General features: G+C 52.5%; 2 protein-coding genes across 2 annotated transcripts; one reads left to right on the top strand and one right to left on the bottom strand.

Annotated features, from left to right (window-relative positions):
• The first annotated feature begins 604 nt into the window (after positions 1 to 604).
• DDX23 (DEAD-box helicase 23) lies at positions 605 to 15,325 on the top strand. The gene is given in 18 exon segments (XM_005896375.3): positions 605 to 762; positions 5,711 to 5,919; positions 6,333 to 6,443; positions 7,944 to 8,037; positions 8,154 to 8,219; positions 8,762 to 8,900; positions 9,178 to 9,311; positions 9,427 to 9,446; positions 9,448 to 9,537; positions 9,766 to 9,909; positions 10,006 to 10,231; positions 10,534 to 10,679; positions 11,040 to 11,217; positions 11,914 to 12,156; positions 12,578 to 12,729; positions 12,957 to 13,065; positions 13,821 to 13,995; positions 14,427 to 15,325. Coding segments are annotated over 17 exon segments (2,460 nt in total). The 5' UTR covers positions 605 to 762; the 3' UTR covers positions 14,651 to 15,325.
• Positions 15,326 to 16,210: 885 nt separating this feature from the next.
• On the bottom strand, positions 16,211 to 25,817 carry CACNB3 (calcium voltage-gated channel auxiliary subunit beta 3). Its single transcript, XM_070370704.1, is given in 16 exon segments — positions 16,211 to 17,563; positions 18,014 to 18,163; positions 18,262 to 18,331; positions 18,333 to 18,355; positions 18,563 to 18,714; positions 19,018 to 19,127; positions 19,295 to 19,353; positions 19,555 to 19,601; positions 19,604 to 19,634; positions 19,832 to 19,851; positions 20,050 to 20,114; positions 20,416 to 20,531; positions 20,973 to 21,095; positions 21,287 to 21,409; positions 23,742 to 23,777; positions 25,035 to 25,817. Coding segments are annotated over 16 exon segments (1,485 nt in total). The 5' UTR covers positions 25,080 to 25,817; the 3' UTR covers positions 16,211 to 17,248.
• Positions 25,818 to 26,782: the final 965 nt, after the last annotated feature.

Below are 26,782 nucleotides of genomic sequence, written 5' to 3'. Positions count from 1 at the left end.
ACTACGGTGTTACTGACGGGGCCAGGGTTGTTAATATGTTCTCCCAAAGCTGGGATAGTCTCACACAATGAACTGTCCCACCCTCACTGGTAAATACTAGGCTGCTCCTGTAACTTAAATTTTCATTTGTCCATCTGTAAAATGGGGCTAATAATCTATCTCAAAGATTTTTTGTAAAAACCGGCTTTTCCACAAATGGTAAAGTATTTATTGCTGTTAGTATAGTTGCTAGTTATAACTACGTGCTATTGATGTATAAGTTCAGTCCAGTTCAGTCGCTCAGTCGTGTCCGACTCTTTGCAACCCCATGAATTGCAGCACGCCAGGCCTCCCGGTCCATCACCAACTCCCGGAGTTCGTATGTAAGGAAAGCCTTAAATTTCTCCGTTGTAAGCCACCGGCCATGATGTCGTTAATTACAGTTTCCAGGAAAACCAGCATATTCCAGGAGGGCTGCGCCCACAGAGAGAATAACCTTCTGATGAAAGTCGACCTATGAAAAACTCTTGCTCCCACAGACTCAAATATTTGACAAACCACATTGCCCAGCGGCCCCCGCGTCCCGGGACCGGCGCTCGCGCCGTGCATTCTGGGATTGGTAGTTCTCGGCCATGCGTTGTTGGCCTGCGCTGCCCAGGACCAGGAACTCGCCTTCCCGGCTTGCCGCGCGGCCGAGGGAGCAGCCCGGCGACCAGGAAACGGGAAAGATGGCGACTACTCGGCGACGTTGAGGCCGCGTTGGGCGGTTTGGGCTCAAGAGTGGTGAGTCTCGGGCGATGGAAGCGGTTTCCACGAGCCTGCAGAGAAGGCGAGAATGAGGGTACAGCGGTCGACCCTGTCTCTGGGACGAGGCGAGGAAGAACGCCATAGGGAAAGGGCACGAGCTTGGAAAGATCTATCCAGCAGGAGGGAAGGGGCGCGGGCCCCAGTGGGAGTGTTGGCTCCGGCGGGGATAGGGCAGGTCCCTGGACGGTGTTACGGGTCAGACCTTTGCCCATGCGCACAGCACCCGTGATATCCTCAGTCCGATCTTACTCCTTCATGTTTGGAGTAGCCCTTGCTCCAGCCAAACTGAAACTTTGGCTTTTCTCCCATAACTAGTCATGCTTTCCCGCCTCTGCGCCTCCTGTATTATTTCTTTTGCCGGGAATGACTTCTTTCCGGCACCCTCAATTACACATCTTCAAATTCTACCTTCATTTTAATACTCAAGAGCCACTTCCTCTACACTCTTTGCAGATTTCCTTTTTCAAGTGAAAGGAAACTTCTTTGAACTCCTGCAATAATTCATCTGAGCCTGCATCTTGGTATGTGCCTCATATCCTCTATTGTTTTGTAAGCTTCCTGTGGACAGGATCTTCCTGATTTCCTTTTGTAACTCACACTGTGCCTAGCACTGTGCCTTGCATATGGTGGTGGTTTGATAAATGCATACTTCATTGAATGAAAAAAAAGACTGTCTCTGTCCTGCAAGCACTGAGGAACTCAAAGATCCGGAGGTTTGTGATGAGTAGAACCTATAATAAAAGTTGCCTGTGTTTACTGTCTGCTTATTTGCACTTCTCATTTTCTTCTAAACTCATTGCACTCGGGCTTTTACTCTCACCATGCCAGCTCTTGTCATCTCTGTTTTTACAAAGGCGAGGGTGACTCCTTTATCTTCCAGTCTTTCTCCCCTTGACACAGATCAGCATTCCCTCCTTGAAACACATTTTCGGCTTCTGTGATGGCATACCTTACTATTTCTTCTTTCCATGGTATACTTTACTATCTTTTCTTCTTTTCCACTGGCTATTGTTTCTTTCTAGTTTTCTTCTGTGGCTTCTACGCCTGACTTCTAAATGTTACAGTGTTTCGGAGCTTAATCCTGTGTCCTCTTTTTTTAAAAAATATATTTATGACTGAGTTGGGTCTTAGTTGCAGTTAGCCTGGCGGGGGGCGGGGGCGGTGTGGTGTAGGTTTTTCTTGCCAGCGCTTGGGCTCTCTAGTTGTGGCCTGTGGGCTTAGTTGCTGTGTAGCATGTGGGATCTTACTTTCCCGACCCGGGATCCAACCTGTGTCCCCTGCATTGAAAGGTGAGTTCTTAACCACTGGGCCACCAGGGAAGTCCCTGGGTCCTCTCCTCTGTTTTCTTCCTAACTAGAATGCCTACTTAGGTAATAATCATTTAGCGTCCTATGGTTTTAAAAGCCATCTGTATATTGATAACTCACATTACTGTCTCCAACTCTCTCCTAAGTTCCAGAATTGCATTTTCAGCTGCCTTCCTGGAATCGCTACTTGGTTTTCTTACTGACATCTTACATTCACTGTGATCAAAATGAAACATTAAATTTCTTCCTACATTTTCTCCTTCCCCAGTCTTCTGCAGTCGCTAACGGCGCTGTGAGCCATTTAAGTTGGTCAGGCCATATAGGAGTTTGAGTGTGTCTCCTCTTTGCTTCCTCCCTTCATCAGTAAGTCCTGTCAGCTCTGTCTTCAGAATCTGCCTTGGGGCTCTCTATTTCGTCCCATCTCCACTCTCACTTTCCTAGAACAAACCACTGTTACCTTTTTAAAAATATCTATTTATTTATTTGGCTGTACCGGTCTTAGTTGCGACACAAGGAATTGTTTAGTTGTGGCATACACACTCTTAGTTGTGGCATGTGGAATCTAGCTCCCTGACCAAGGATCAGAGGGCCCCTTGCACTGGGAGTGCAGATGGTGGTTCTTGGCCACTGAACCACCAGAGAGGTCCCCGCTGTTATCTTTTGTCTGCTGCTGCTAAGTCACTTCAGTCATGTCCGACTCTGTGCGACCCCATAGACAGCAGCCCACCAGGCTCCCCCATCCCTGGGATTCTCCAGGCAAGAACACTGGAGTGGGTTGCCATTTCCTTCTCCAATGCATGAAAGTGAAAAAATAAAGTGAAGTCGCTCAGTCATGTCTGACTCTTTGCGACCCCATGGACTGCAGCCCACCAGGCCCTTCCGTCATGGGATTTTCCAGGCAAGAGTACTGGAGTGGGGTATCTTTTGTCTAGACTACCATAATAGCATTCTCAGTGGTTCCGTGTGCATTCTTGCCTTTTGCAAGTCACCAAAGTGATTCTTTAAAAATGTAAAATAAGACCATATTACTTCCGGTTTAACACCTTTCTAAGGTTCCCACTGCAGTTAAACTAAAATCCAAGTTCTTCTAGCCTGCTCTAAAACACGTTTCCGTGATCTGACTCCTGCCTACCTCCTTGAACGCATCTTGAGCCAGTTTTCCCCTTGGTCATTGCCACTCCTGACCACATGAGTCTATTTTTTTGGCAGTGCTGCACAGCTTGCAGGATATTAGTTTCCTAACCAAGGACTGAACCTGGCCCTGGCATTGTGAGGGCCTAACTATTGGACCACCAGGGAATTCCACGCGTGTCTATTGTTAGTTAGCAAACATGCTAAGCTAGCTCTTGCCCCAGTGTCTTGCTGTTCCTTCTACACAATAAATTCTTTTCCTTGATTTTTATGGACTCTCTCTTTCCCATCATTCAAATCTCAGCTTACATGTCATTTAAAAAATTCTTTCCAGAGCCCTCTTGTTCATGCTGCTCCCCATCACACACCCTGCTTTGTTCTCTTTATTAGCACTTATACTGTTTGAAATTCTCTTATTTTCTGCCGAACTGCTGTCGTCTTCACTGGAATTTAAGCATTATGAGTTCAGAGGCTTTGTTTTGTTTCCTGCTGTATCTCTAGTACTGGAATAGTTTCTGGCACCTCTCAGGTACTCAGTGAGTATTTGTTGAAATAATGGTGATGTCCAGGATTGCCTTTCCTCTGATTGTTTTCTGAGGGCTATAAGTGAAAGAGAAATAAGTATAATGTCCATGGTCTGTGCATGATGTACTGGCAATTCTGAGGTAAAATAGGTTGTCTCCAACTTTTTTAAAGTGCTACTTGTTCATTTTTCTCTTCTTTACCTATTCTCCCTTCTTAAAGATACATGGCAGGAATTACATGGGAAAGGGGGATTGTAAGCTGTAGCTTAGGGAACTGTTATTGCATGGGAACCATTTGGAGATAAAGTAAATTTTGAGAAATATATCCCGAGGCTTAGGAATGATGATGGTGGTCGTAGAATAGAGGCAGATTCAGACTTGCTGTCTGAATTTAGTACCTCGCTGAAGTAGATTTTGTAGTCTAAAGGGCAGCTGACAGTATGGTATGGTGTTCAGTGTCCCCCAGGCAGGATGGGGACAGAACAATTCCTGCTCAGACCTTTTGTGGGACTGGATCATAATCAAGGCTGTGAAAATCTGAGTACGGAATGTCAGAACGTCTGTGACCTCTGATTTCTGGTACACTTCTTCCTCCCTCCCTCGCTCCCTCCCTCCCTCCTTGCTCTACTCCATCCCTTCCTCCCTTATTTTTAATTCTAAGATAATCATAGATTCACAGTTCAGTTCAGTCGCTCAGTCGTGTCCAACTCTTTGTGACTGCATGGACTGCAGCACTCCAGGCTTCTTGTCCATCACCAACTCCTGGAGCTTGCTCAAACTCATGTCCATTAAGTCGGTGATGCCATCCAACCATCTCATCCTCTGTCGTCCCCTTCTCTGCCCACCTTCAATCTTTCCCAGCATCAGGATCTTTTCAAATGAGTCAGTTCGAATCAGGTGGCCAAAGTATTGGAGTTTCAGCTTCAGCATCAGTCTTTCCAATGAATATTCAGGACTGATTTCCTTTAGGATGGATTGGTTTGCTCTCCTTGTAGTCTAAGGGACTCTCAGGAGTCTTCTCCAACACCACAGCTCAAAAGCATCAATTCTTCAGTGCTCAGCTTTCTTTATAGTCCAACTCTCACATCCATACATGACTACTGGAAAAACCATAGTTTTGACTAGATGGACCTTTGTTGTCAAAGTAATGTCTCTGCTTTTTAATATGCTGTCTAGGTTTGTCATAGGTTTTCTTCCAAGGAGCAAGCATCTTTTAATTTCATGGCTGCAGTCACCATCTGCAGTGATTTTGGAGTCCAAAAAATAAAGTCTCTCACTGTTTCCATAAGATACAGATTCACAGGAAATTTTAAAACCAAAGTGCATGGAGGTCCTATGTACCTGTCACCCAAGTTTTTGCCATTCCATAACTAGAAGTACATTTCTTTTAATCTGTGTAAAAGTGAGTTTCTCTTCTCTTTGAACTTAGGTTTTCCTTGAGGTGCTGATCTTAATCCTACATCTCAAAATTAAACTCCTTTTTTCTCTTTTGAGTTTTCTTTATGCGCTCAAGAGAACTTATCTCCCTTAGATGTAGTTTATTGATCCTGGTGGGCTGGCAGATACAGTAGATTCCTAAGTTAAGTAATATAAGTTATTTCTAGAGATAGTATACTATTCATTTGGTAACATTTTTTTAATACTTTTGCAGTCTAATTATAAAAATTAGGTATGCTTATTGTACACTTTTGGAAATAAATATGTACAAAAAGGAATCCCAGAGAGAGAGTATTAATGAATAAGAATGGGCCTCTGGAGCCAGACTGCCTGAAACTCTGACACTTAACGCCCAGGTGTCCTTAGGCAAGTTACTTTATATATCTGAGCTTCAGTTTCTTTAACCATAAAGCAGGCACACCACTATATCTACTTCAGAGCATTGTTTTGAGATTAAGTAAATTGTTTGTAAAAAGTTCAGAAAAGTATCTAATACATAATAAATACTCGTCTTATGCACGATAGATGGCAGGAGAGCTGGCTGATAAGAAGGACCGTGATGCATCACCTTCCAAGGAGGAAAGGAAGCGATCTCGGACTCCTGACAGAGACCGCGATAGAGACCGAGACCGGAAGTCTTCCCCATCTAAAGATAGGAAACGGCATCGTTCAAGGGATAGGCGTAGAGGAGTCAGCCGTTCTCGCTCCCGTTCCCGATCCAAGTCTACGGAAAGGTAAAGTAACTTGCTGTGTGTTACCTGGAAAGGGAGTGTACATTTCAGACTCCTTTATTCTTGGTTCCTCTGATGCCTCCATATGGGGACATGAGTCTGTAATAGGTTTCTCTACACCTGGGACCCAGTAGCTCTTAAAGGTAAAGAAGAAACTTGTAAGATGAAGGTCCTAGTGATTGAGGAAAATAGTTCATCTCTTCACACAGTCCTATCATTGTCATTAATACTTAGCAGTAACGCTTGGAGCTATAAGACCTTATTAATAGAATTCTCTCATAACTTCTTGGGAAACACATTTTCTAATTTGTAAAATATTACTTTGGGAAGAAAAGGGCATGGGAACCTTCTAAGATAGGGCTGCAGTGCAGGTCCACAGGAAATATCACATGATTTCTTAATTGCTCTGTCTTCAGAGATCGCCGGCACAAAGAGCGAGAGCGGGATAAGGAACGAGATCGGAATAAGAAGGACCGAGACAGGGATAAGGATGGGCACCGAAGGGACAAGGACCGCAAGCGATCCAGGTACCTGACGGGTTGGATTGGGCTTTATGGCGACGCCCTCACTGCTTCCTCTCTGCATCTCAGCTCGCCCAGCTGCATGGGAAAGTGAATTTTCCACAGTGAATCCTATTGGTAGTTATTGCAGAGCTGTCTTTTAGAAGGCACACATCTTCTTTAGAATGTATAACCAGTTAGTGAAGTCACAGCCCCTTGAGGATCCACTTGTTCTTAGAATTTTGAAGTTAGTTTGAAAAGGTTACCAGCCAACAGAACATTCCTATAGCTTCATCAGACCATTCAGTTTCCTACCCAGAATATACAACATGTACTTGTTGGGTTAGCTTAATGTGCCAATATCTTGATGTCTTTGTTCTGGAAACTTTCTGTACAAAGTTTTTATTAGGCCCTGAATATGTAGGTTAGAATTCAGGGCGAAGGATAGCATCCTTATAACAAACACTGTGGTTATTTGAGATCTCTTGTATATTAAGCTTATAGCAGATGTGGGGAAAAGATTGCTGGGACCGATAGGAAGGAGGAATGAGCAAAGGACATATATAGCAGTATCTGGGAAGGGTGTGGGTGGTGGCCATGCTGGCTGAATTCATTGTGCATTACAAAGTAAGGCAGGGTCTTTTTTTTTTCCTTCTGATGTGCATTTGCTATTTGGAGGAATTTTTTTTTAATTGAAATATAGTTGATTTACAATATTGGGTTAGTTTCAGGTGTACAGTGAAGTGATTTCAGTACACACACGTATATATTTTCTAATTCTTTCCATTATAGGTTACTATGAAATATTGAATGTAGTTCCCTGTGCTACAAAGTAAATCCTGTTGTTTATTTTCTATAGAGTAGTGTGTATCTATTAATCCCATACTCCTAATTTAGCCTTCCCTGCCCACTTTCCCCTTTGGTAACCATAAGTTTGCTTGCTGTGTCTGAGTCTGTTTCTGTTTTGTAAATAATTGATTTGATTATTTTTGCAATTCCATGTATAAGTGATATTACCTAGTATTTGTCTTTTTCTGTCTGACTTACTTTACTCAGTATGATAATCTGTGTCCATCCATGTTGCTGCAAATGGTAATATTTCATTGTTTTTTGTGACTAATGTTTGGAGAAAATATTTTTGATATCAGTAGTTAAGACCCACTTCCCAGAGGAGATTGGTTTCAGAAAAGGACATTCAGGTATCATGGGGCCAAGACAGGGCCATCATTCGTTTCAGAGCAGGCAGAGTGACCAGGCCTGCAAAAGGAACTTCAGGACTTGTTGGATGACCATGGGCCAGCCTTGTTGAGTCATGGGAAAACTTCCATTCTCTTTTGGGGGCTCAGTCTGATTCTCATCCAGGGGCTAGAGTAACAGTGATATGGGGAGTTCGCTGGTGGTCCAGTGGTTAAGACTCCTCACTTCCACTGTAGTGGATCCCTGGTTGGGGAACTAAGATCTCACATGCTTCACAGCATAGCCAAAAAATAGTGATGTGGACTGTTCCCCTGTTCCTTTGCTTTAAAGTTTATCTCCTGGCCGAGGAAAAGATTTTAAATCTCGGAAAGACAGAGACTCTAGAAAGGATGAAGAGGATGAACATGGTGATAAGAAGCCTAAGGTAAAAAGAGGAAGAATTTTTTTTCCCCTTATCATCCTCTTCAGTTTAAGCCTGACTTTGTTGTTCTTCAGAGGGAGAGAGCCTCTATGGACTGAAGTCCTGTGTTTTATCTTCAGGCCCAGCCATTATCCCTGGAGGAACTTCTGGCCAAAAAAAAGGCTGAGGAGGAAGCTGAGGCCAAGGTAAGAGCTTGAGGGTCTGTATTAGTTGCCTAGGATTCCCATGACAGAACATACGGACTGAGTGACTTGAACAACAGAAATTTATCTTCTTACAGTTCTGGACGTCAGAAGTTCAAGATCAAATGGGGCTGTTTCTTCTGAGGCTTCTCTCCCTGACTTTTAGGTGGATGGCTTTTCCATCTTCACATGCTCTTCCCTCTGTGTATAGGCCCCTGGTGTCTCTGTGTGTCCAAGTGTTCTTATAAAGATACAGTTAGATCTGTGTGGGGCCTACCTTTGGAGCCTCATTTTACCTTAATCACCTCTCTAAAGGCTCTGTCTCTAAATACAGTCTACTCAGAGGAATGGGAGTTAAGGGCTTCAACATCCAGATTTTGAGAGAGACATAGTTTAGCCTTTAACAGGGTCCCAGGCCTGTTTGTGTTTTCCTCACACATTTAATGCCTGAGCAGGTATTTCTGGGCCCTTTGCCATCTCGCCATCAGTGACGTGAGTCTACCCTGTCCCCAGATCCTTGTTAACAGTTGTAATCTATTTTGTAGCCCAAGTTCCTCTCCAAAGCAGAACGAGAGGCTGAAGCCCTGAAGCGAAGACAACAGGAGGTGGAGGAACGGCAGAGGATGCTTGAAGAAGAGAGGAAGAAAAGGAAGCAGTTCCAAGACTTGGGCAGGAAAATGTTGGGTTCGTTTTCTTACCCCGTGGCCCTCGATGGGGGTAGGAAAGGGTGGGACAGGATTGTGGTGTCACTCAGAAGGGCTTGAGACCTGTTTGAGTTTGGAAGAGGGTGGCTGGGGCACGTTCATGAGAGACATCTCTTTCTGTTAGGTCTTCATTCCCCTTGTATCACGAATGTCCCCCCTTCCTTTTTACTCATTTGGTGTCTGTCGTTTGGATGATCTCCATGCCTCTTTTTTCTTCCACTGAGTTCTCCTGCAGCTTTGTTCTCTTTGGTCTGCAGAAGACCCTCAGGAACGGGAACGTCGGGAGCGCAGGGAGAGGATGGAGAGGGAGACCAACGGGAATGAGGATGAGGAAGGGCGGCAGAAGATCCGGGAGGAGAAGGATAAGAGCAAGGAGCTACATGCCATTAAGGTTTGGCCCCACCCTCCACACACACAAATGAGGTTTAGCTGTGTGGCCGTTCTGATCTCTGTTTGTGAGGTTTGGGCCTCCTGCTTGAAGGGCTTTGTGTTCTGTCCCTGGGCAGGAGCGTTACCTCGGTGGCATCAAAGCGGCGCCGGACAAGGCATCTCAATGACCGCAAGTTTGTCTTTGAGTGGGATGCGTCTGAGGACACTTCCATTGACTACAACCCCTTGTGAGTGGTTTCATGCCTCAGTGCTAGGTCTTTTAAACTAGGCAGTTGCTAGAGAGAATCAGTGATACAGAAATAGGAGTGAGATAGGCTGGGATGGGGAGATGGGTAAAACAGTCGTCAGCCGGCCCTCTGGGTGGGGAAGACTCTGACCGAAAGGGGAACTGGTACACCTTCAGCCTTGTGCTTAGCAGCTTCTTCTCTTTTCCTCTTCCTCTGTCTCAATCCCAGGTACAAAGAACGGCACCAGGTACAGTTGTTGGGGCGAGGCTTCATTGCAGGCATTGACCTGAAGCAGCAGAAACGAGAGCAGTCGCGTTTCTATGGAGACCTAATGGAGAAGAGGCGGACGCTGGAAGAAAAGGAGCAGGAGGAGTGAGTGATCAGGGCTGTGGGTGCGGGGGCACAGGTGAGTCTACAGGAAGGAGATGGAGGATATGGACCCCATTTATTCCCTGTGTCCTGCTCCAGGGCGAGACTCCGCAAACTTCGAAAGAAGGAAGCCAAGCAACGCTGGGATGATCGGCATTGGTCCCAGAAAAAGTTGGATGAAATGACGGACAGGGACTGGCGGATCTTCCGCGAGGACTACAGCATCACCACCAAAGGTGGCAAGATCCCCAATCCCATCAGATCCTGGAAAGACTCTTCTCTGCCTCCACACATCTTGGAGGTCATTGATAAGTGTGGCTACAAGGTGAGAACAAGCAGACTGGCCCAGAGATCTGACATGTTGCCAGATTCTAGGGGGTACATACTTAATTTGAGAACAGAAAACTTTGTTCCTTGACTGTTTGGTGCCTCCTCTGCCAGTGGGCACCAAGGTGATGTTGTTGTCAGTTTCTGAAGTATTGTTTGTTGATTGTGTTTCTTCTTGGGTCCCATACCTTTTCACTCTGCTTGGTTCCTTCCCATTGTGCCCACCCTGACAGCAGTAGCACAGGTAGCATAACTCTGTACCCATTGTCTGTACCCACTGCTGTCTCTGGGTCTCTGCAGGAGCCAACGCCTATCCAGCGTCAGGCAATTCCCATTGGGCTACAGAATCGTGACATCATTGGAGTGGCTGAGACTGGCAGCGGCAAGACAGCAGCCTTCCTCATCCCGTTGCTGGTCTGGATTACCACTCTCCCCAAAATTGACAGGTGAGAGCATCCGACATTGGTTCCACAGGGTGGGAAAGGTGAAAATGGCAGATGAGCATTTGGTCTTCTTTTTAAGTCTATAATCAGAAGGCCCCTTCTTTATTTAGCCTGGGTCAGATATTAGGGAATAATTGGATCATGATATTAAAGAAGCATATGGTTATTTTATTGCTGGTACAGATCACTCCTTGGAGTGCTTGGCTGTCCTGGAGTCTGATTTTTAAGAGCACTTGTTGCATTCTTTTCCCACCACCCTCCCCATTCTCATAGCTGCCCTTAAGAGTGACTTTATCTTGCTCCTGTTTGTGGTTGGATGAGAACCAAAGCTCATGAAACTGCGGGCTGCCCCATTTACCACAGGATCGAAGAGTCCGACCAGGGCCCTTATGCTATCATCCTGGCCCCCACTCGTGAGCTGGCTCAGCAGATTGAGGAAGAGACCATCAAGTTTGGGAAGCCGCTAGGCATCCGTACTGTGGCTGTTATTGGCGGCATCTCCAGAGAAGACCAGGGCTTCAGGCTGCGCATGGGTTGTGAGGTTGGTTCACCTAGCCAGCAGCCAGCCCACTGTTAGGGGCGGAACTGTTTCTAGTTCTGCCATAGATGTACAGTAAATGAAAAAAGGGGCTGGTTTATAGATATATGCTGTTATTTGTGGAGGACTTAGGCACCGGGGATTGTACTTTGCACATCACCGTCACAACCACCTTAAGAGAATGGATAATGGTACTTCCATTTTGCAGATGAAGCTGAGGATCAAGTTAATAACTTGCTCAGAGTCACAGCTGGTGACGGGCAGAACTGAGATTCATGTCTGAAGGCTGTGCTCTTAATCACTCTGCCAGACTGCATCATTGATTTTGCTTTGCATTCTTCTCAGGGTAGGGAAGGAGAGCTTTTTACAAGGAAGTCTGCTTCTGCAGGCTTCCTAATCCTACTATCCAACCCCCTCCCCTGTATCACTTAGTCTGTCTTCCACCTAAGAAGGTTCCTGTTGATGTTCCCTCTTCCATCTAACCCCTGGACCTGACCCAGAGACCCCATTCACTCCTGAGGAAAAAAATCCAAGTGATTTCATGCAGTTCTCTGGAATTTTCACTCGCAAACCTAAGTGGAGTTTGGGGGCCAAGTTTCTTAGCATTGGGGATCTGTTGCCCAAGTAGATGGATATTTGACAGGAGGGGAAGGAAAGGGTACCTGCTGGGGCCACACGTGACTCCCCTGTGCCCCCCAGATAGTGATCGCTACCCCGGGACGTCTGATCGACGTGCTAGAGAACCGCTACTTGGTGCTGAGCCGCTGCACCTATGTGGTTCTGGACGAGGCAGACAGGATGATTGACATGGGCTTTGAGCCAGACGTCCAGAAGATCCTGGAGCACATGCCTGTCAGCAATCAGAAGCCGGACACAGATGAGGCCGAGGACCCTGAGAAGATGCTGGCCAACTTTGAGTCAGGAAAACACAAGTACCGCCAAGTAAGGCTGCTTCCCCAGGCCGGGAGAAGTTGGGCAAGTTGCCAAACCTGCTCCAGGGCCCTTCTTGCCCTTGGTGGGCTAGAGTACATGTTTCCAGAATGGTGAGGCATGGCCGTGTATGATCCTCTCACAGTGCTAGCAGTGTAGCCTCTTAGCCTGGAAAGATGATTCTGGAGAGTCACGCCGCTGCCACTGCAGGTACTAGCAGATCACTCAGCCCTTCCTTCTATCATAAGGTAGAAAGTACTCTGCTGAGTAGCCACTGAGGAAAGAAGTGGGAAGGCGAGGGGCAGTTTTCTGAAACACTGTTTCCTGTCCAGGCTCATTTTCTGTTCTTTAGTTTGGGCTGCGCTGCTTGTGCTGATGGTGGGATGTGTGGTGTGTCTGCCTGAGCTCAGGGCTAGACCTCTTGTTTTCACAGACAGTCATGTTCACGGCCACCATGCCCCCAGCGGTAGAGCGTCTGGCCCGGAGCTATCTTCGGCGACCTGCTGTGGTATACATTGGTTCTGCAGGCAAGCCCCATGAACGTGTGGAACAGAAAGTCTTCCTCATGTCAGAGTCTGAAAAGAGGTATGGGGGCACCTGAGTCAGGGGAAACAGAAGGGAGAAGGGGCTCTTTTTAGTGTGAGTGGTGGCTGGAGGGTGATTGTCTGCCACATTGAAGAGTTCTGTTTTCTTGTACAGAATTCCACGGGCATTGGAGATTCTGGAATTGGTGTTTGTAGATCAGGGTTGGGCATTTCACTTGGAGTGGAGGGGTAGTATGTGTGTCATTTTTCTCATCCTTTTCTCTCCAGGAAAAAGCTGCTGGCAATCTTGGAGCAAGGCTTTGATCCACCCATCATCATTTTTGTCAACCAGAAGAAGGGCTGTGATGTTTTGGCCAAATCCCTGGAGAAGATGGGGGTGTGTCTGGCAGGGGAGGGCAACGCCTCGTCTCTTTGGTGCTGCTTTCTGAAGCTAGTCAGGCCCCCTGGGCTTCTGCTTTCAATGCCGACCCATTCTTGAACCTTTACAGTATTTAACAAGTCAGGGTCAGAGGGAAAGGGGTGGTAGATGGGGATAAAGAGGACTTGGTCAGTTGCTATGACTCCCTGTCCGTTCCAGCAGTGCCAGCCACAGCTGCCTTGGGTTTTCCTCCAGGTGGGCTGGGGCCAGGAGACACATATCCTGGCAGGATCTGAGGGTGTGGAATGGAGTGGTTTGGAGTGTTTTGTTATGAAGTATTTTTGGGAGAGGGGATGGCATGGTCAGGAGGGAGATGTTAGTGATCAGCGTCCTTTACTCCTGAATCTGGTGTTTGAGGGGAAGGGTGTGTCCTCTCCACTCAATGCTGAAACGGCCTTAAATTTCTTGGTCCCTGCTTTCCACCCTCATCTCGCCCTCATTCTCTCTTCCACTACTTGTCATCTGTCTGACTCCATATCTCACCCTGATTGCCCTACCCTTAACCTTGTCCTGTCTGTCTGCCGCACCCCCGTCTCTCCCATCCCTTTCCTCAGCTCATCTGCTCCCTTCTTCACTTGCCCTTGTTCTCCCGCCTCCTTCCCCTTCCTTCTCCCTCTCCTGTCTGCAACCCTTCCTCCCTGTCCCCCCCTCCTACCTTCTGCGTCTCTGTGTGATCCCATTGCTCTTTCTTCACCTCACCATTCTTCCAACAGTACAACGCTTGTACGCTGCATGGTGGAAAAGGCCAGGAGCAGCGAGAGTTTGCACTGTCCAACCTCAAGGCTGGGGCCAAGGATATTTTGGTGGCTACAGATGTGGCGGGTCGTGGTATCGACATCCAAGATGTATCTATGGTCGTCAACTATGACATGGCCAAGAACATTGAGGGTGAGTGCAGGGGAAAGAGCTTCACTCCAGGGAAAGGGTGATTCCCTGCCTGCTTCTTCTCAAATATCTCCACCGAGGGGGCCGCTGCCGTCAGCTGTCTTAGCCTCGAGCCTGGGGTTGCTTGTTCCCGTGAGAAGAGCCCCTGCCCTTCATCTCACCTGGGTGTGTTGTCTCAGCACCTGGGACAGCACCCTTGTCTTCTGGGTGTGAAGAGTGGAGCTGGGCCACACTGTCCGAGTGTGAGAGGGTGACCTCCATCAGCAGTGCTGCTGGGGAGAGCACCGTGGGCCCTGCAGGGTCAGGCAGCACGAGCTGCGTTTACTGCCCTGGGTGGGGGTGGCAGGGAAGAGGATGCCTTTAGAAGTGGAGGCTTCAGACACTGCCCACCAGGGCATCTGGCCTGGTGCACTGATGTTTCTTCCCCTCCCCAGATTACATCCACCGCATTGGCCGCACGGGACGAGCAGGCAAGAGTGGTGTGGCCATCACCTTCCTCACCAAAGAGGACTCTGCTGTGTTCTATGAGCTGAAGCAAGCCATTCTGGAGAGCCCGGTGTCCTCCTGCCCCCCAGAGCTGGCCAACCACCCTGATGCCCAGCACAAACCAGGCACCATCCTCACCAAGAAGCGCCGGGAAGAGACCATCTTTGCCTGACACAACACTCGCCCCGGGGTCAAGGCCGTGCTCTGGAGCCTGTTCGTCAGGACCCTCACATCTCTTCCCAGGCCCTCACTCTTCCAGGGGCTTAGGGAGCAGTCAGACTCCCTGGCCTAGGCCCTCAGGTCTGAGGCCTGAGTGCAGGTCTGTCCAAGGGGAGGAAGCTGCTCTAGGAGGCAGGCAGAACAAACTACCAGGGTTTTGGCCCAGCTCTGCCCCTTAGGCGGGCTTTGGGACTGCATCAGGCCATCAGCTCTTGCCAGTTAAAGGGGCAGCCAATTGGCATAGCCTCCGACTGAACAAAAACCTGGCTGCTGGGCTGGGACTTCTTTGGCACAGACTTGACTGCCTAAGCTACGGCACCATCATTGCCCTAGATGACCCAGGGAATCGGGTACTGAGGATTATGGACCTTGGACTCTTATCGTCATTTTGACAGCTGTTTGCCCTTTTGGATTATAAAACAAGTCGAGAGCCTTGTTTAGAGTTGTGCACGGCCCCTGTGCCAAGGGGTGTTGTGCACTTGAGACGTCCCTCACCCAGGGAGTTTTTATAGTAGATGAGGGGACAGAGTGAGCTGGCTGAGTCCATCTTGAAGTCAGTGAAATTTCTGTTTTCTATTCTCTGAGAAGATGAGTTTGTATGTTCTGAGAATAAATACACGAATATGAAGGCTGTGTCTAGTTCTGGCTAAACTCATCTCCCAGGTCCTCCCTAGTACCACAGGAGACGGAAGGACAGCACTGGGCATGGTGGGTTGACTTGGGAGATGAAGGAAAGTCACATCCGGAAAAGATCCTTGGGTCTAGGCTGTTAGCCTTAAGTCTCTAGGAACTACTTGAGGGGAGATGGGAAAGGCAGTGACGGTGGGACTGTCGTGCATCTTCCCTCCTCAGCTCTGGCTTCATAGAAGTTGTAGCTCTGGCCTGGGCAGCCTCCTGGGGTCTTCACACAAGGGTGAGGAAGGAAAGCAGCTGTGAAACTCTGGCAGGAGCAGCACAGTCAGAACCGTTCTCCCACCCTGGAACAGTGTGCTTGACCCCAAGTCTTCAGGACCATTGTTTGTGGCTCCCAGATTGCTGCTCTGGAGGGTGAGGAGATGGGCAGCAGAGACAGCAAGGAGAGATGAGCTGGGCCCGGCTGAGTCTCCGTGTGGGGAGGGGGCTGCAAGGCCTGGGTCCTCCCCCGTCTTACTCACATGCTCTTCCTTACCCCTCGAAGAGCTGGGCAAGGACGTGGAGTTCGAGTTGCAGCTCCTTCAGGGCCTTTCTGGCCTGAGGCTGGGACAGTGTGAGGCTGTGACTCAGCCTCTTCTCCACCTCCCTGAACAAGTCCCTTCTGTGCTGCTGACGGTCTCCCTCCAGGGGCTGGGCATGAGCGGGTGGGTAAAGGGGCGCCCGGGAGTCTAGTGCCTCCCCCAGCTCTGTCCTTTTCTCTTCCCACTCAGTGGGTCTTTTTTGAGAGAGCACATCGAGGATACGTCTTCAACTCCAGACTTGGGCCATGCAGTGAGGGCCTTGGCTCCCTGAGCCAGCAGACAGAACAGGAGCCCAAGGGTCTGCGCATGGTGTTTATTAGTGATGACAGGTGGGGCAGGGGCTTGTGGAGCATGCTCTGTAGGTCACACACGAGAGCCTCTTAAGACAAGGGTAGCCAGGCTGACAGGGCCTCTGGGGGCTGTCCGCTGGGTCCTATCTCCCCCTCTAATCCTAACTTAACGAGCAGCAGCTATAGATCAGGGAATAAAGTCTGAGGCCCATATCCCATGGGCATGGGAGGCATGAAGACCAAGAACAGAAAAGATAGGATGCAAGAGCAAAAGAATGAGTGGGGCAAGGAGGCGCCCGAAGCAAGCCGTCCATATATTCTCTGCTACACTCGCCCTCCCTTCCCCAGCCGCCAGTCCACCGTGTTCCTAGTCCCTGGTCCCTTCAGATGTTAAGCTGCTTCCTGGCAGGTGAGCAGAGCCCTTCCCTTCTGGAGCTTCAGCTGGCCCTAGCCCAGCCGTCCGTGCTCCAGCCTTTGTGTGGATGCCCCACCCCAGCTGATGCCAGGAGTGCCACCTTGCTGGGCTTCATTGTCTCATGTCTCATGTGTGGCAGTGAGGTGAGTAGAGGCCCTCAGACCCCAAAGCACAACCCCTGAGTCCCTCAGGTTAGGACAGGACTGTACCTGCTCAGGGACCTTGTTTCTTCCTTATGCCATGCTGCCCACGCCCCACCCTCTTGTCACTTTGAGTGGCATTCCTTCCCTGAGTCTGGTGGGAAGGCCCCTGCTAAGGGGGTCCTGGCCTGAGGGCACTGCCCAGTGGGGCAGTTTCTTGTGCAGGAGGAGAGGAAAGGTGCCAGGGTGCAGCACACACAGCTATTTCCTGGAATGGGAGCCTGGGGAGGGGTCACTGTGCCCAGGAGGTGAGGGGGCCCCCTGCTCTTCTCCCAGAACCTCGGGACTGCAGGCAGGCCTGGAGCTGGGGCTGGGCAGGGGGTTTCGGGGGCTGAGCCTAGTGCCAGCCTCATGCCAGTCTAACTCCAACCTGCCTGGCGCAGGGGCCCCAGCCAGCCTGTGCCTGCCGGGGCAGGGCGGCAGGAGGCTGTGTCAGTAGCTGTCCTTGGGCCAGGGCCGGTTACGTTGCCAGTTCCGCTCATTGTGGTTGTGCTCCGAGTCCTGGGCCAGGAGGCGGTCTTGGGGGTCGTGCCCGTTTGCACTAGGCAGCCCCGAGGTGTGTTGGCGGTGAGGCTGGTACAGGTCGTGATAGGCATCTGCATAGTCCTCCTCCAGGTGGCGGGAGCTGCGCTGTGAAGATCCCGTCCAGGCTTGGCGGGAGCTCTCGCTGGCCTCATCTGAGGGCATCAGGCTGTCCCGCTCCAGGGGCGAGTGCTCCTCGCCACGCTCCCCTAGCAGCTGCTGGTTCTGGGGACAAGATAGCAGCTCTAAGTGAGGCCATGCGGACCTCGCCTCAGTCTCCCTCCCCACTCTGGCAGCGTGAGGATTCCTGCCCTCAACTCTTGTTCCCTGTGTACAGGAAATGATCCAGAAGGAGAAGCACCCCGGAGCATTCTTCCACTTCAGACAAGGAAAACTGGAACTTTTGACTCCTGCCAAATCCAAACTCTGCCTTCAAGACAGACTAGGAGAAGAGTTTGGAGAGCGTGTTTCTTTGGAATCCTAGGAAAAGTGGCCTCTGATTACCTGTCTCATTGCTTTCTTCCCTCATCAGGAACTGCCTTCACCCACACCCCCTTGCTCTGCTCTCTGATCCTTTGGCCTTCAAATTGGAGGTCAGGAATGATCCGCCAGGTGGGGAGGGGGCATTGCTTTGGCTGGCTCAGCCTGAGCATCAGTGCCCTTGGAAATGGTTACCTGAAGTCCGGGGATGGCACTGGGAGGGCCCAGAAGCCCAGGGCCGGGGGCTGGGTGGTGGGTCGCCCTCCAGTAAACCTCCAGGTACTCAGCCAGGTGCTCGCAGGCATCTTCCAGCTGGTTTTCATCCAGAATCACATCAAATGACTCCTGGAAGGAAGGGAAAGGAGGAATGTTCTGTCTCTATCAGCCCACCCCAGCCCTGGAAAAGCAAGAGTGGGCACAGGAATGGTGCCCCAGCCACTTACGGGTGGGCACTGAACCAGCTTATCGTATGCCATCATCTGTACGGTCAGGTGCTTCATCTGCGACTTCCCGGGAGCGGATGAGACGCTGGAGTACCTGAGGGGCAAGGGCAGAGCTGGGCCCAGGAAGCACTGGGCATGTCCCCAACTCATGGCATGGGAGCAGGCAAGGAGGACTCAGAGCGGTGTTAAGCAGCAGCAGGAAAAGTGGCCTGAGGAGCCCCTGGGCAGGGACCAAGCAGAGCTGTACCGCATTCTAAGAGGGCAGCCCTATAGGCCTCCTCTATCGCCACAGCTGCCTTACCTTCGGTGAGGACACTTTGACAAAGACGATGATGGGGGCCAGCGAGGTCTTGGCCAGCTGTGCCGGGTGGTTGATGGTGTCGGCATCCAACACTACTAGCTGCAGGGATTTGGCCAGCTCGAATATGCGCTCAATCTCACTCTGTACTTCAGCTATGAAGGGAGGGACAGGGGAGCCGCAATGCTCACTGGTGGGTCCACCCCCGTCCGACTCCAACAGGGCTTTGGGGTCTCCCAAATGGTGGATGGGAAGGGATGGTGGAGGGAGAGGATGTTCATCAAGGCCTGGGCAGGCAGAGGCACTGGGGCATTGAGACTAGGGTGGGTTCTTGCCAATCCTGGGGGAGGTGGAGAAGGGGTTGGGCAGGAATGCAAGTTGCCAGGAAAGAGGAAGGTATGAGGAAGGTTTTCACTAATGCATGAGTGGGCAAAGAAGCAGGACTGGTGACTTCTCACCAATGCTGGAGCGGGCAGAGGAGCGCTCGATGATGGTCCTCTTGCCAGGATTGTTGAGCACGGATCGCTTTGCCAGTGAGAGGTCTGCGGTGACTCGGGTGATAGAGATCCTGGCGTGGGCAGGGAGAAGCACAGCCCGCCTCTAAATTTCAAGCCTAGGGCCCTCCCTACCCAGGTCCCACCAACTTTCACTTTAGAGGAGACCTGGCTACAGCACCTGGAAGGAGGCAAGGACTTCTCCCTGATTCTCATGCCTCCCCAGGCCAGAGTAGCTTACCTGCCATCAAACCTATGTTTGAGGAAGTCGAAGAGCGCCTTCTGCATCATGTCTGTGACCTGGGTTGGGGTGGGGGGAGAGTGAAGGGAAAGGCGTGTAATTGACTGGAGCCTTCTTGGAGATGGGCAGCATCCCCAGGTACGGCCATGGAGCTCACCCCCTCCACACAGACCTTGACGGATGGGCAGTAGGGAACATCCCCTCCCACTGTTTTTGTGGCAAGTTTGGTAGAAACAACTCTGGGGTCAGGGACCTCTCACCTCATAACCTTTCAGAGAGGGTCCCACCAGCACCACAGGCCGCATGGAGGTACCACGTCATATGGAGGAATATGTTCCGCCTGCAGAATTGACCTGAGGTCAGGCAAAGTCATGGCCATGTGGCCTGCCCTTCACTTGAGTGGGGTGGGGCAGATGCAGACATCTGGGCCCCCTCCCCTCTGTGTTTTCTTGCCCGTTCAACAATGACTGCCCAGAAACCTGTCCCCACAGCCAGAAGCCATGAGCCCCCCAAGCCCCAGTCCCTTCCTTGACTCACCTGCTTTTGCTTCTGCTTGGCTTTTTGGAAAAGGAAATAAAAGATTAAAGTTGGTGAAGGGGGAAAGACCCCGAGGGCACGGTGTTCCCGTCCCCAGGGGAAACCCTGGGCTTCTCCCAGCTCCAACCCCTTCCCACACTGTTCATTGGGAGAATCTCCCTTCCCCCTGTGTCTGAGTGGCCCACCTACCCAAGATAGGTGGGTGGAGGGGAGGCTACCTAGAGATGGAGGTGGGGAGCGTCGGCTGCCAATGTCACTCAGGCTGGATGGGTTCCCAGATCTCCTGAGAGCAGAGAGGGAGGTCAGTGAGAGTCTTTGTGTGTCTGCTCTACACAGTACTCAATAGCTGTATACATCTCCTTATGTTTCTGCTAGTGAGAGAAGTGCATGTGATGTGAGCCTTTGTGTGTGAGCTTCAATACGTGTGCATTTGTACCTGTGCATTGTGAATGTACACGTTAGGTCTGAGTGTGCACACTGCGTATTGCGGAGAGGGGGCGGTATGCATGCCTGTGTGGTGATGTGGACTGTGGGTAAAGAGCACACGTGGGGAGGTACTTACTGAGTCTCAGCCCTGCTCTCACCTGGCCTTCTGCTCCTGCTTGAGCCGGATGCTCTCGAGGCGCTGGGGGCTGGGGATGAAGGCGATGTCTCCGCCCTCTTTCACTAGCCGCCCGATCCACCAGTCATTGCTGTATTTCTAGGGGTGGGGTGGGGCGGAAGGGGTGGTAGAGGAGGCAGTCCAGGCCTCAGCGCTGGCTCTTCAACGAAAAAGGAGGCGTTGGGAGAGCCAGGCAGCGCAAGGGGAGGGGGTCAGGAGAAGGTGCCAGAGGGGAGGGCAGCCATGTCTGAGACCCCCAAGATTTGCGTGTGAGGCCTCACACTGGTCACAGGGAGCCACAGAGGCAACTAAGCTAACTGCTCACTTGTACAGATTGGAGCTGAGGCCCAGGTCTCAGGAGGACAGAGACCCTGAGGACTAGGTCTCGGGTATGAGGGGTATGTGTATGTACAGAGGGGTGTTAACGATGAGTTTCGGAGTTTCGGGACTTGTTTATTAAAGAGGACTGAAGCAAGACGCCTGGGAACTTGGGTAAGAGCAGAGAAACCAAGCAGCTTCTGTTGGGAGGGGGTCAGTCACCTCTTTAATGTGCAGAAAGTCTTTGGCCTCAAAGTTGACTCCAGAGCCCTGGACCGGACACTCCTCATCCAGTACACCACAGTAGCTGACATTGGTCCTCACAGCAAATGCCACAGGTTTGTGCTGGGGAACGCAACAGTTGGCGCAAATGAGGGGAACCTCAAAGCACCCCTTCCAGGCTCAGGGCCCATCCATCCACCCAACCACACACATACTCATTCGCACATCCTGTCTGTTGACCCCTCGAGACTTAGGACCTGGCACCAGTTTCCACCCACCCTGGCCCACTGTGCCCCCAGCCGGCAAGAGGATACCTTGGCCCTTTCCAGCTGCTGCTGAGCCTGGCTCTCCACTTCACGCCGGGCACTCTCCCGGTCCTCCTCCAGGGAGACGTCTGAGTCCAGAGATGGGCGGCTGGTATAGGAGTCGGCTGAACCCTGGTGTGGGGAGACGCGGTGACCTGTGGGCTCAGGAGTGCTGGGCACTAGAAAGGCACCTCCAAACCCCATGAACCTCAGCCTCTCCAGCTCCATGGGGGTGGCTGGCCCTGTCAGTCCCTCCTGTTTCCCCAGGAAAGGCACCAGTGCTTCTGGGGCTGCGGGAAAGCCAGTCCAACCCATATGTGCTGAGATCTGGGCTCTTCCTCCCAAACCTATTAATACTGCAGCCGTGAATAGAGCCTTCATTTCCCTCCTTCCTCCCTTTTCTCCCCTTGACCATGTCCTGTGAGGCAGAGGGAGGTGAGATGTACTGAAGATGACATACTAGGGATGATTCGGAATCTTTGGAATCCAGAAGACCCAACCCTCTTGTTCACATCAGCATGCAAAGCAGCCTGGAAACTATTTCCTTAAAATGCCTGGCAGGAGTATAGCCAGCCAGGAGCAGTCAAGAGACACTGGTTGGCATGGCGCTGGTCCTGAGTGTCAGGATATAGCTGCCTACCCCCTTAGATCCCCTCTCTCATCCATGGTGAAGGAGAGGACATGGGGCTCCCAACTTCTGGCAGTTACTCCCTTCCTGCTCTCCCTACCCCTACTTTCTTTCCTCTCACACCTGCTGGGACAACTGGCCAGGTGTGGGCAGCATAGACTGAGGAGGCAACATAAAGCTACCTCCTTGAGCCCAGATGAAGCCTGGCCACGCCTACCACCTGGCCTATATCTCTCCACCCCTTGCCCGGGGGGGATATCAGCCCTGGAGGAAGGCAGTGCTGGTGCCCAGCAACCCAGCCAGGAGCAACCCTGGGGATGGAGGGAGGGGTCTCTGGTAACCTGAGGAAGGAGGGTGTCTGAGTCCTGCTCAGAGGAAGGGCCTCTGAGCAATGAGGGGCCTTAGGAGGGTGGCAGAGCTCACCTTCAAGGCCATGAGGGTGATGAACAAGGGAAGCTGGACCTCAGGGCAGGAGGGAAGAAGTCAGAATGTCTGGGTTTCCCCCTCAGTCTAGGGAAAAGGGAGTCTTTTGTTTCCTGCTTCAGTTTCCCCTCTTTATGAGCAGAAGCCTGAAGGGATACTTGCATCAGTTCTGAGGTCCAGGGGGCAGAGATCAGGCAGGAGCCTAGATAAAGGGACCGTGTGGGAATGTACACATGTGTGCGTGTGTAGTAGAATGTTCTCAGGCTGAGGAACATTCCTTCAGACCCACTGTGCATGACCACCACAGAAGGCAGCGGAGGCCTGATTCTGGGTGGGGAAGACAAACTCACACACCAGCCCACCGTGGGCAAGAGGGCTGGTCAGCCTGCGGGCAGCCCAGGTCCTAGTGTGGAAGCTCACGACAACGTCCGTGCTAGACCCAAGGCATGAAGACAGCACGAGGAGGGACGGGCCTCCATTTCACAGAGCACGTTCCCCATCTCCCTTGAGAACTAAATAAGCCTGGCCTGGGAGCAGGATAAAGAGCAGCTGAGCCCCGGGAAGAACCTTAGCTCTATCAGCTGAGGAGGGGACCTCGTCCCAGGGGCCCGGGGCACAGGAGATGCCTCCGTGGGAAACAGCTGTGTGAAGTGAACAGGGGCCAGCAGGCAAGGGGGCAGGTGAGGCAGGATGACCACATGCATTGGTAAGTACACGCCAGATGCTTCCTAGATGGGAGAGGAGCCTGACCCTTCCTCTCTGTTCTCCAGGCTCTCCGCCTGAGTCATTGTGCTCCTGCCTGGGGCACCTGGGTTACCTGACCTCTTGGACTAAGACGGGGATGACAGGGTCTCTCCCTAATGTTCCGTGAGTCATGCTCAGAATGCAATCCCCTCTCCATCTTTCCCAGGTCCTCAGAGCTCACCCATGACTCAGGGAAGCCAGGGCTGCCCCACCAAGCAGACCCTGGGGTCTTGCCTCCCCCACCCCCTGTTATGCCAAAACAGCCAGAGGCTCAGTGCTTTGGAGCTGCCAGGAGTTGGCACTGTGCCCTGGTGGTGCCCCCCTCGCCTGGTGAGTGTGTGGGCAGGCTGCAGCTCTACTCTTGCCTGGCACGGGGGAAGGAGAGGAGGGAGATGAGCCGTTGGATTTATTTAGAGCCTGATTTCCCTCCTACTGCTTCAGAGGGGGCCTCAGGGAGAGCAAGGAGCCAGGCAAGAGAAAGGAAAGTGGGGGAGGGTAATCCAGGAACCAGAGATGGGTGGGGAACCAGCAATGGGTTAGCAGGCTGCCCCAAACACCATCCCTATGTCAGGCTTTACCTTGAAACAGTCCAAGCCTTCTCAACTAGGGATGGGAAGAACCTTCTAGGGCCCTCCAGCCCCACAGAGGGAGGTTCATTCTCCAGCTCACCTTGGCACCCTGGGCCGTGGCCAGCTGTCCCTTCAACTGTCAGGAAGAGGTGTTCACCAGAGCCTTGAAAATCATCTGCTCTAGCTGCAATGTAATTAGCCCCAGAGGCCCAGTGGGGAATTGGGCCCAGCAGGGGCCCAGTCCCCGAAAAGGACTGATAGATAGGTGTCTTTCCTGAGCCCCAGAACTCATCTATCCTGGGCATGGCAGCAGGAGATGGGAGAAGACGCCAACACTCCCCCTTTGACCCTGGAGCACTCTACCCTTCCTATCAGATCAGAGACCCCTCTCAAGCCATCCAGCTGCTTTCATAAGGAGGCCTTCTTGTAGGATGCTGGAGAGAAGGGACTGAGACAGTGCTGCCCATCCTTGCCCCATCTTTCCAGGCACTCTCCCTGCCCTCTTGAGCTCCGGGAATCACTGCCTAATGAGCTGATTTGTCTCAGTGGGTCAGGAGATAAAAGCAAAGAGGAGAATTAAATATTTATCAGTTGCCTGGTTCTCTGAGCAAAGAGCTTTCTCTCCATCCCCAGGCCCTGGGCTTCTCTGGCTTCATCTCCCGGCCTCCCTGCTGAGCAGGTGCTCAGGATGCCCCCCTGCTTGGGGATGCCTCAGCAGGAGGAGTGGGATGGCTGGGGCACAGTCAGCCGGCCCACCCATGTGCTGGGCACCCAGTTTCCAGCCTGGGAGAGAAGCTGGGCTGAGGGGGGAGAGGAGGTAAGGCAGTGCCCGGGGATAGCCAGCTGAAGGCGATAATGGAGGTCCTCAAGTTTTATGATCCTTCTGTCTGAAGGGGCTGGTATGGGATCCTCTGCTCTTCTCCAGGTTCCCTAATCTGTTCTTTACTAAGGCACAGGAGGGCTGGATTGTCCCCCTCTGTAAGAACCCCCGCATCTCCTGTGTCTGCTGAGTTCAGACCCCAGAAACCCTCCCTCGGGGAACTCCAGACGTTGCCCGAGGCCTCTCTAATGCCTCCGTGCCCTCAGTCTCCAGCCCCGCCTCCCTCTACCCTTCTGTCCTGGGCTGTGGAGCCACCTGCTCTGAGCCTCCCCCCACCCGAGCCCCTCTCGGCACACACCGGATGCGCCCTGCTCTAGGACGGGGGCACCGGGCAGCCTCTGGCGTGAACATCCATCGCTCCACTTTGCTGGAGCGCCACCACCCCCCACCCCCCACGACATGCCCTGCCCCGCCACAGAGGCGTTCCTCAAAGTCCTGAACTGGGGGAAGGGTCCGAGGGACAGGAGGTGTCACCCCAACGTCCCCACCCCCACCCTCCCCGTGGGCACTCACCGCCTCCGAGTCCTCAAACCCGGGCACGTAGGAGTCGTCATACATGGGGGAGTCCGGGTGGGGGGAAGCGAGCGGCGCCGGGGGCGGGAGCGGCCCGGAGGCAAGGGCGATGACAGCGGGCCGCGCCCGGGAGATGCCACCGAGCCCCGCAGCCCTGCGGGCGGCGGCGGAGAGCGAGAGAGCGAAGGAGGGAGCGAGCCGCGAAGACCAGCTGCTCCGAGCTCAAATCACCGCTCCCCCCACCCCCCAAAACCCTGCCGGTCCCACCCCGAGCGCGGCTGAGGAAATCTGGCGCCGGCTCCTACAACAATAGCGCCCGCCCACCTGACCCCCCTCCCCGGGAGCGGGCGAGGGGGCGGCGGCGGGGGGCGCCGGCCGCCGGGGGAGCCCGAGGCCCGGCCTCCGGGGGGTGGCCGACGCCAGCGGGGTAGAAGGTGGGTCCCCGAGCACCTACGGGGCAGAGGGGCGGCGGGGAGGAAGGGGAGGAGAGACTGCGGGCGGGGCGGATCCCGGCGTGGAGGAGGCGGGCCGAGGAGGGACGCGGAGACCGAGACGCTCGGCAACCCAGGAAATGTTCCGCCGGGAAACAAAGGGCTGGCGCGGGGGAGGGGCGGGGCGGAGACCGCCGCGGAGCCGAGACCCTGCGAGCGAGGAGCGGGCGCAGGTTAAGGGGAGGCCGGAGAGAGGGAGACAGTGCAGGGGCAGAGGCCGAGAGAGGAAGAGGGGAGGCAGGGTAGTGGGAGCCTGGAGAGACAGAGGAGGCGGGGCGGGGGCGGGCGGCAGGTGAGAGGGCGGCGTGTCTGCGCCCCGGAGGCCCGGGAGACTCCAAAAGCAAACCCGCAGGGGTCCTGGGGGGGAGTGGCTTTAGCGACCCCCGGCCAAATGCCGAAAAGTAGCCCCTGTCCCCCGCCTCCCCATCCCCCTCACGCCAGACGCTCGGCCCCTTTAGTGCTGGGACTCTCTCGCAGCAAAGGGCCTCGGTGGTTGCCCAACCCGGGCGGATTGGGGCCCGGCCACCCTACTACACCTGTTGCGCGGGCAGATTTCATCCTAGTCTGGCCAGGATGGGGGTTCCCTTCCTCACTTCCTTGCCAAGGACTGTGCCAGGCATTGCCAAGGCATCGTGGGAACTGGCGTAGGGAGGGGCTGCTTTAGGAGAACCTAAAGGGAGGGGGAAAGAAGCCAGAGAGTGGAGACAGGGGGACGGTTGTGGCTGGGACTGAAGGAGGGAGCCTGGCCACACCGGGGTTGGCGTGGGGAGCAAGTCTCCTCAGAGTCACTAGTCTAAGGCCAGATACTCTCCTTAGCAAAAGGATGAGGGTGGTCCGGGTGGCCAGTGTGTGGGTTGGAGCCACATTTACCACTCTTCCAGTCAGTCTCCTTCAAAGGGGCACTAAGATTTGAGGTTAGAGACCCGAGGAGCAGCCCTTCTCTTGAGGAAACTTCCTCAAAGATCCACCCATTTGAACTCCAGAGAAAAGTTATTCCTTTGAATTTTGATTGCCTCCCTACCCTTTCCTCCCCTCTCTGCCTCCTCCCAGAGATTGGGGCCGGTGGCGGGGATGAGGAATGTGAGATAGAGGGGTGCTCTTGGACAGCTTCTGGGTCTCAGTCCTTGTCCTCTCCCAGAGTCTCACACCCAGGAGGGTGAATCTGATATTTGCTCATCCCTTTTCTTCCTGGGCTTCAGGGGAGTTAGAAAACCAAAAGTCTGACAGGGTTGGGTGAGATCTGTGGTAGGAAACACT

The sequence above is a fragment of the Bos mutus genome, chromosome 5, assembly GCF_027580195.1.
Source record: "Bos mutus isolate GX-2022 chromosome 5, NWIPB_WYAK_1.1, whole genome shotgun sequence".
Taxonomy (NCBI): domain Eukaryota; kingdom Metazoa; phylum Chordata; class Mammalia; order Artiodactyla; family Bovidae; genus Bos; species Bos mutus.
Note: the sequence above shows the minus strand (reverse complement) of the source record. Positions and strands in the feature narration are given on the sequence as shown.